The sequence below is a fragment of the Plecotus auritus genome (genome assembly GCF_963455305.1).
Source record: "Plecotus auritus genome assembly, chromosome: 3".
Taxonomy (NCBI): domain Eukaryota; kingdom Metazoa; phylum Chordata; class Mammalia; order Chiroptera; family Vespertilionidae; genus Plecotus; species Plecotus auritus.
In genome coordinates this window covers 174,726,657-174,736,079 of record NC_137772.1, presented here as the reverse complement: position 1 = coordinate 174,736,079, position 9,423 = coordinate 174,726,657, and the positions used below count along the sequence as shown (strand labels likewise).

The window sequence follows — 9,423 nt, the reverse complement described above, 5'->3', positions numbered from 1 at the left end:
AACATGTAATCCTTTCATTCTGAACTCCACACTCAGTGATGGCCTAGAGCAGTGGCTGGCAAACCGCGGCTCGCGAGCCACATGCGGCTCTTTGGCCCCTTGAATGTGGCTCTTCCACAAAATACCACGGCCTGGACGAGTCTATTTTGAAGAAGTGGCGTTAGAAGAAGTTTAAGTTTAAAAAATTTGGCTCTCAAAAGAAAGTTCAATCGTTGTACTGTTGATATTTGGCTCTGTTAGACTAATGAGTTTGCCGACCACTGGCCTAGAACTTCAAATTGGCAGTAGTAGAGAATTGGCAAATGCTACTAATCAAGGCATTTCTCCATCAGAGAGCAGGTGTTGGGGGTGGCATATTGGAGTGTGGTAGTGCACAGGAGGGTCAGGGTGTGGAGGAACCAGAAATAGAACTTCTGTAGTGGTAAGAAGTCCTGCATTTGAACCCCAGGACTTGACCTTGGGCAAGTTACTTGACTTCTCCCAGCGTCAATTTGTCGTGTACAATTAAATTAACATATATAAAACACTTAGAATCATGCCCTTTCCATTCCATTCCACGAAAAGTTATGTATTATTCCTTTGGAAGAGAAAGTGCGTGTTAGGAAAATGAGCATCTTAATCCCCAGGTTCTGTGGGCATTCACAGAGCTACGGAGAAACCCCTGTCTTCCCTGGACGTACAATCTACTTGGAGGACCAAACATGCTCCCAGGAAGTTACACAGCACTAAAAATGCACTCATATTCATGTAACACTTGACAGCGCACAAAGGTTTTTCATATGAATTATCTCTTGTAAGCCTCACAACAGCTCCCTTTTTAAAGGAGCAAATCAGCAAGGATGAGTGACGTCAAGAGGCACACACAGAGGCAGCGGCAGAATTACCAGCCTTACAAGGACTGCCACCAGATTGGTGAAGTAAAGCACTAAGGAGCACTTCTGTATGATGGTAACACAGAGGAAGGTTAAGTCCGTTCTCCAGTCTCTATGTAGGGCCAGGGATCCTGACTATTATGCACTGGAAAAGCTAAAGTTTTGCTATTCACTCAGCGTCATGCAGCAAACTGTCTCATCTCCAGGGCACCTCTCCACTTAGCATGCCCCTCACCTTGGGGCATCAGTGCCCCTTCCTGGCCTCTGAGGCCGGAGTTAGGGACCGCAACTCCACCCGAGGGTCTGGCTCGCCGCGGATGACTCCGCTCCGCCTGGGGAGGCAGCACAGAGCTCGTCGGTCTCTCTTTCCCTCTCTTCTCTATGGCGGAAGTGAGTCGTTCCAGCCGAAACACAACAACATTCTCGGTGGTGGGAGTGAATGGAGTCGTCCAAATGAGAGGGATACTTCTCACCATCAAATCTTAAAATCCTAAAGATAATCAAGAACAAGGAAACATACAAATTACATAGCATCATATAGGTATAATTACTTTCTCGCGTGAATGTAAAAACTATCTGGGCAGCTGAACTTGTGTCAAGGCTCGGCCAGCGTGCTCGCGCCCCCCGTGGCCGCAGAGGCAGGTGGAGCCGTCTAGTTTGAAGGGGCGGGGCAGGGATTTCCGGGCCGGCACGGCGTCTCCCGCGGTGGTGGTCTGGCGCTGCGCCGAGCGCGGTTGCGTGGCTGCGGGTCCGGGCCGCGGATTCGGGGAGGTAGGGCACCATTCTACCCCCCTGCCCCTTCTCCTGGGAAGGCGCGGGCGTTCCGTGAGCAGGCTGGAGGGAAGGCGCGCCCCGAACTCCAAAGCCCGGCCAGGTGGGGCGCGGAGTGCCACCCCCGAGACCACCTTTACGGAGTCCGCTCCACCCCTGGTAACGAATTGTGGAGGTTCTGGGGGAGTGGCGGTGGAAAAACGGGACCCAGGCCGGAAGTTTGCCCTGAGTCCCTCCCGAGTTCTTGATGCGTAGCCGAACGCTGTCTGTTTTGCTTTTAGTCCTTCTCTTGCGCTGGATCGGACTTGCGGAGATCTTACCGGGTGTGAAGAAGAGGAGGAAGGGGATGATCCGAGCCTGAGTGACCCCGCTTCGGCCTGTACGCGTAAGGTGTTTATGGGGTGCCCTGGGCTCCAGCCTGACTCTGAGAACGCATCGGTCAGTCTGCCCCTGTGATCTGCAGACCTGCGCCGTGGGGGGACCAGAGTGACGAGACTTCCCAGGCCCAGCTTTGGAGAACTCCTGGCTCACGGGAGGCAGGGGTGAGGTTGAGGGGACAGACAAGCTCATCACAGACCAGAGGTGGCTGCTCTGGGAAGGAGGCTGGAGTTGGTCAGTACTGATTTCCAGGAGACGTGGAGCCTAGAATAGCGTCGAGAATGAGGGACGAGCCTGGGCTTGGGACAAAAGTGAAGCGATGTATGGCCTGTTTGAAGGTTTGTGGGGGACATCAGAGGGGAGTGTTGTGGAAGAAAGGGGAGCTGGACTGGAGCTGGGAGTCTCTAGATGGGAAACTGCTGGATGGAGTTAAACTAGATAGAGGGCAGGAAGGAACAGAGCCCCGCTCATCCTTGTTCTAAGCGTAGAAGAAACTAATCCAGCAGCCTTTGGAAGGACCTGGAATTCCTGGGTCCGGATGAATCCAGCAGTAACTTTGTACCAGGTTCCAGGTACCGAGTTTCTGGTGATGGATAGGACAGTCCCAGCCTGCCCGTGAGGAACTGTCTACCTCCTGGGAGAGACAAGACAGGATAACACCTGTGAAAAGGTTGGCTGCTGGGACAGGTGGGTCGGGCTGATTGCCAAGCGAGAGGTAGAGCCAGTTTGATTTCTGACCGCTGCCCTGTGTGTTCAGTGGTGAGCAGCACTGCTTGAGGAAGATAGAGACAAACTGAAAACAAACTTAGAAAAGAGTTGTCAGGACCCCGAGTAGATGAGATGTGATGTCGGCATGTTTCTGGGGGATGGAGATCTTCAGCCTGTAGAAGGGGTGAGGGGGTGATGGAAGAGTTGCCTCTAAATAGCTGAAAGGCTTCTTTGTGGAAAACGGTGAGGTTTATTCTGTGTGGATTCTGACATCAAAACTAAGACTAGAGGTTTGAAGCACTAAGAGAGATTCCTTCAGGAGAGCTGTCTAAAGATGGGATGATCTGCTGTGAGAGGCACTGAATTCCCTGTCGGGAGGTTTGTAAGCTGAACACTCTCAGCTAAGAAATGTGACTGTCCCCTCTCCCTCTGGGCACATCTTCAGTTACCTCCCAAGTTCTGGTCCTCAAGTTTGTTGTTTTCTTCCCTCTCCCTCCACCAGTGCAGCCATCATCTTGCAGCAATTACAACATAATAACTATAGCAGCTCACACATGCTGTGATTACTAATTGCCAGGTACTGCTTTAAGTGCTTTAGAGATGCCAACTTATCTAATCCCCCAGAAAACCCTTTTAAGGTAGCGATGGTTAAAATCCCCTTTTTATAGATTGGAGAAACTAAGGCACATAGGAGCTAAGCAGATTGCCTAAGAGCACACAGTGAGCAATTGGCAGAGCTGGGGTTCCAACCCAGGCTGTCTGGCTTTAGAGTCATTGTTCTTAACCACTATTCTGTGTTTTACATGTGTTGTTTTATTTAACCTTCACAATAATCCAAATTTTCGGATAAGAAAGCAGACCCGGAGAAGTTTCGAGATTTGCATAAGGTCACTGCAAGATACGGGAGAGCTGGGATTCAAACCCAGGACCGCTGGACATGGAACCCCCACACTCTGCACTTCATTCCTCCCACAACCATTTTGCTGCCTCTGTAACTACCACTACTGTAGTGGCCTCTAACTGGACTCCTTGCCCAGCCTTTCTGCTTTAAATTGGCAAGCACTTACCCTGGAGTCTGTCGATGGCCCTGGAAATAAGTGAGATTTGGTGGGTATGTGCATGGGTCAGTCAGGTTTTAAAGCCGAGTCTCCTTAACTTTTGTTGACATCTCAGAGCATTTTGTGACCCAGATAGTGAAGAGGCTGAGCTAACTTTCTGATGCACAGATTTGACCTTGGCACAGTGATGCACTGACTCTCCACTGTCCTTAGGACAGAGTTCAAATCCTTAACCTGGTCATTCAAGGTCCCAGGAAATCAGACTTTCCTACTCCCACCTGGGAGTCTCGCCAGTATGGGAACTTTTGCCTGCCTGCCCCTCCTCCACCCTGGCAGCTTCTCAAGGGCAGGTGTTTGCCTTTAATGGTCAGTGCCTGACAGGTGTTGCACAGTGAGCATGTGTTGTAACCTGCACTGAATCCACTAATGCAGTGGTCGGCAAACTCATTAGTCAACAGAGCCAAATATCAACAGTACAACGATTGAAATTTCTTTTGAGAGCCGAATTTTTTAAACTTCTTCTAACGCCACTTCTTCAAAATAGACTCGCCCAGGCTGTGGTATTTTGTGAAAGAGCCACACTCAAGGGGCCAAAGAGCCGCATGTGGCTCGTGAGCCGCAGTTTGCCGACCACGGCCCTAATGGAATTCAAGCCTTGGCCAGTTGTGTGGCCTGGTAACTTTGAAGCTCTCCCCCTTTCTGATCCCAGCACCTAAGGTTCTCTGATAGTAGGTGCTGCTGAAATGCAGAGGAAGGCTATGGAGGCAGGAGCTGGGCTGGGTCTGGAAGGAAGTGAACAGGTAACATGCAGATCGTTGAGAAGGTTTCAGTATTCTGACCTGGCTCCTCCTCCTCTTTTTTTTTTTTTTTTAATACATTCCTATTGATTTCAGGGAGGAAAGGAGAGGGAGAGAGAGATGGAAACATCATTGATGAGAGAGAATCATTGATCAGCTGCCTCCTGCATGCCCCCCACTGGGGACCAAGCCCACAACCCAGGCATGTGCCCTTGACTGGAATCGAGCCCAGGACCCTTCAGTCCACAGCCTGACGCTCCATCCACTGAGCCAAACCGGCCAGGGCTGACCTGGCTCTTCTTGCAGGGCAGCCCCTGTGTGGGGTGAAGCTCCCTGTCTCTACTGTCCCCCACGCTGTTGTGGGCCACTGGCTGCAGGATGAACTGTCGCTCCGAGGTGCTGGAGGTGTCGGTGGAGGGGCGGCAGGTGGAGGAGGCCATGCTGGCTGTGCTGCACACGGTGCTCCTGCATCGCAGCACAGGCAAGTTTCACTACAAGAAGGAGGGCACCTACTCCATCGGCACCGTGGGCACTCAGGATGTCGACTGTGACTTCATCGATTTCACCTACGTGCGAGTCTCCTCAGAGGAGCTGGACCGTGCCCTGCGCAAGGTTGTTGGGGAATTCAAGGTAGGGTGTGGCACAGTCCCGTCAGGACTCGAGGGAAGCACCCTTACCCTCTGGGTTGGCTCTACATAACTTAGGTGGAAAGGGTCCTGGCTACCCTAGGAGGACGGGGGTGGGAGCATGGGCAGAATTATTGGACCAGATGATCCCTTTTGCTGAACAGATGAGAAGAGGGAGAAGCAGTAAGGTCTGATTTGTTCTTTGCCTCACTTCCCTCTTCTGTTTCTTGGCTTCCTTTTTTATTTTATTTTACTAGAGGCCTGATGCACGAAGATTCGTGCAAGAATAGGCCTTCCTTCCCCTGGGTGCTGGCACCGCCTTTGCTCCTGGCCAGAGCCACCTTCCACCTCTCGCCTTGTCGCGTCAATTTGCATAGTCTCTCCTTATTGGCTGTGGGCGCTGCCATCTTTGTTGTGGAGTTATGGTCAATTTGCATATTCCGTCCTTATTAGATAGGATTATTATTATTTAAAAATATTTTTATTTTTTATTTCAGAGAGGAAGGGAGAGGAAAAGAGAGAAAAACATTAATGATGAGAGAGAATAATTGATTGGCTGCCTCCTGCATGCCCCCCATTGTGGATTGAGCCTGCAACCCAGGCATGTGCCCTGACCAGTAATCAAACCATGACCTGCTGGTTCATAAGCCGATGCTCATCCACAGAGCCACACCAGCCAGGCTCCTTGGCTTCCTTCTTTCTAATCAAGGATCACTGGGCTTTATATTCCTCCCTCCTTTTCTTTAAAGATTGTGAGTTTAGGTTGTCATTGAGCGAAGGAAGTGGAAGAATTGTCCTTAATTAGTAGTGGAGAATGCATATAGGATTTACCAGGGGAGTAGATGTTGGAGTACATTTTGAAGGATGGGGCTAAAGGAGTGTGGTTGTGGAAGGAGCAAGAAGGCCCTTTGTAAGCAAGGATTTTGAAATCAGACAATCTGGATTCAAACCCTGGTGCAGCCATTCACTGGCCTGTGACTTTTGGCAAGATAACTTCAATCTGAGCCTCATTTTGCCTCAATATTCCTGCCTCCCAGAGTTGTTGAGGGGAGCGAGTGGGATTGTGTATATAAAGTGCCTGGCCCAGAATAAGTGCTTAAAAAATAGCAATTCTGAGCAAAGCTGGAGGAGTTGGGCGAGGAGACAGGTTTTGTTGTTTTGCCGGAACCACTCAATTTTAGGCGGGCAGTTTGCTGTGTCCCAAATCTTTTATCTTCTCTGTTTCTCATTCCCTGCCCTCCCTAAAGGACTAATAGAGCTAGGGGAGCATAATTCCCTGGGGCGTAGGAAGCAGGCGCTCACAGGATGAGAACTCCTGTCCTAGCCTGCTATCTGCTACCCTTTCTTCCCCAGGATGCACTGCGCAACTCAGGTGGCGATGGGCTAGGGCAGATGTCCTTGGAGTTCTACCAGAAGAAGAAGTCTCGCTGGCCTTTCTCAGACGAGTGCATCCCTTGGGAAGTGTGGACGGTCAAGGTGCACGTGGTGGCCCTGGCCACGGAGCAGGAGCGGCAGATCTGCCGGGAGAAGGTGGGTGAGAAGCTCTGTGAGAAGGTCATCAACATCGTGGAAGTGATGAACCGGCACGAGTACCTGCCCAAGATGCCCACGCAGTCGGAGGTGGACAACGTGTTTGACACAGGCTTGCGGGACGTGCAGCCCTACCTCTACAAGATCTCCTTCCAAATCACCGATGCCCTGGGCACCTCAGTCACCACCACCATGCGCAGGCTCATCAAAGACACCCTTGCTCTCTAGGTCGTGCTGGGTGCCTTGGGTGCTCCTTGATGGCTTGCAGACCTTAGCTTCTGGGGATTGTACTGTTAGGTCCTTGGGATTCTGGAACCTGCTGCAGGTCCTTGATAAGACTTAGAAGGACCATCCCCTGGCTTCCTTGATTTGCGGTTGCCAGTCTCTGGTCAGCCTTGTAACCTTCACTGACGGTCAAGTCAGGCCAATACTGTCTCCCACCTCTGGTGGATCCCCCTTCTCTACTATATAGAAGGGCCATCACTGTGATGGTGAATAAAGTTGAGAATGTGAGTTTGGGTTAAGCCATGTCTCCCTTGCCTTGTGTTCTGTCCTGAAACATTAACACTTTCTGGCAGACTTGTGCGGACACAGGTGTGTTGAGAGCATTAATCCAAGATGAGGGGAATGGGTGGATAGGATTACAGATAGTTTAAAGCTGACTGATTTTGTACTTTGTTGGGCATTTGCATAATGTTACCCACCAGGGTGTGACCATGGTCAGTCCCTTGAATAAAGACAGATCAGGACCTATTGCATTCATTCATTCATTCATTCATTCATTCATTCATTTTATTTATTTATTTATTTATTTATTTATTTATTTATTTAATATATTTTATTGATTTTTTACAGAGAGGAAGGGAGAGGGATAGAGAGTTAGAAACATCGATGAGAAACATCGATCAGCTGCCTCCTGCACGCCCCCTACTGGGGATGTGCCCGCAACCAAGGTACATGCCCTTGACCAGAATCGAACCTGGGACCCTTGAGTCCGCAGGCAGATGCTCTATCCACTGAGCCAAACCAGTTAGGGCTTTATTTTATTTATTTAAACACTAGAGGCCCAGTGGGGTCCCTTGGCCTGGCCTGCGCCCTCTTGCAATCTGAGACCCCTCGGGGGATGTTGGACTGCCGGTTTTGGCCTGATCCCTGCAGGCCAGGCCAAGGGACCCCACCAGTGCACGAATCTGTGCACCGGGCCTCTAGTATGCATATAGAATCTTTGGTTAATCTCTTCCTGCCCTCTCCCCTCGCCCCTCCCCTCTTCCCTCTGAGATTCATCAGTCTGTTCCATGTTTCCATGCCTGTGCTTTGAGCATCTGCCCCCTGGTGGTCAATGTGCATCATAGCTACCGGTCACTTGGTCGGCCGGTCACTTAGGCTTTTATATATATAGATGATTGATTGATTGATTTTAGAGGGGGAGAGAGAGAGAAACATTGATTTGTTCCACTTATTTATGCATTCATTGGTTGATTGTTGTATGTGTCCTGACCAGGGATCGAACTCTCAACCTTGTATTGGGATGACGCTCTAACCAACAGAGCTACCTGACCAGGAGGCTCTGTTGCTTTTAGATATGACAGTGCTATTTCTCCTCACTAAGGAAGCTGTACCATCCCTGGCCTGTATATTAGGTGGTCTTGCTTTATGATGGCAGAAACATCAATGATGAGAGAATCACTGATCAGCTGCCTCCTGCATGCCCCACACCAGGGATCAAGCCTGCAACTTGGGCATGTGCCCTGACCGGAAATCAAACCATGACCTCCTGGTTCATAGGTCGATGCTCAACCACTGAGCCATGCCATCTGGGCTTCTTTGTCTTCATAGTGCACACAGGCCCAGCGTGCACTGAGAGATTTGATTTGGGGTTTCTCTCTGGAGAGAGATGGGCCAGCTTGAGACTGGTGTCTGGTGATACTTCTTCCAGATTGGGCTGGCCTGGCTATTGTTAGAACATTACTGCGGTAGCTCACACTCGTTTCAACACAGGCATACTTAAAATTAATGACCTCCTACTGTGTGCTTTTTATTTATTCCATATTTTGCAATGCTTTTTGGTTACATCTGGGCCAGTTGTAACAGACTGAGTGAACTGTGCGTAGGGAGGGGTGCTAAGGGAGAAATGGTTGGGGTGGAGGAGGGGTCTTGCCGATGGTCCTGGAGCAGCTAGGTAGTAGCCAGGATTGGCAGGAAGCGTTTGCACAGTTTTCTCATTCCGAGCCGCTTTGGCCATGTGATAGTTCATGACAGGTTTTGTGATGTCCTGCCCTTGATCTCTGAGGAATCGGAGAACCCAGGGGTTTGGAGATGGGGAAAGCCCATCCCCAGCAAGTCCTTAATGATGTGTGAGACCTACTTGGCCTGCAGTCTGGGGGACCTTTTCTCTTAGCTGGCCATCAGCTGATCTCTTCTGAGTTGGTTGACACATGTGTTTGCTAGCAGTGACTTTATTGTATTCTTTTGTTAATGATAGTTTTTTTCCATTGATTTTTAGAGAGTGGAAGGGAGGGAGGTGGGGAGAGAGAGAAACATTGATGTGAGAAAGACACATCAATTGGTTGCCTCCCACATGTGTCCTGACGGGGGCCAGGGAATGAACCTGCAACCCAGGTACATGCCCTTGACTGAGAATCAAACCCCTGACCCTTTGGTGTGTGGATCAACGCTCTAACCA

At 50.2% G+C, this 9,423-nt stretch overlaps 1 protein-coding gene across 14 annotated transcripts; it reads left to right on the top strand.

Annotated features, from left to right (window-relative positions):
* Positions 1-1,516: 1,516 nt before the first annotated feature.
* Positions 1,517-7,262, top strand: ATG101 (autophagy related 101). 14 transcript variants are annotated; one of them, XM_080661828.1, is made up of 4 exons: positions 1,517-1,643; positions 1,925-2,022; positions 4,891-5,214; positions 6,564-7,262. In XM_080661828.1, the coding sequence occupies exons 3-4, from the start codon at positions 4,963-4,965 to the stop codon at positions 6,966-6,968; spliced, it is 657 nt and encodes a 218-aa protein (XP_080517954.1). In that variant the 5' UTR covers positions 1,517-1,643; positions 1,925-2,022; positions 4,891-4,962; the 3' UTR covers positions 6,969-7,262. The 14 variants fall into 14 exon arrangements, with proteins under 14 accessions (XP_080517954.1, XP_080517958.1, XP_080517959.1 ...); XM_080661832.1 differs by having other exon boundaries at positions 4,868-5,214; XM_080661833.1 differs by having other exon boundaries at positions 1,925-2,028; positions 4,896-5,214.
* The last annotated feature ends 2,161 nt before the right edge of the window (positions 7,263-9,423 follow it).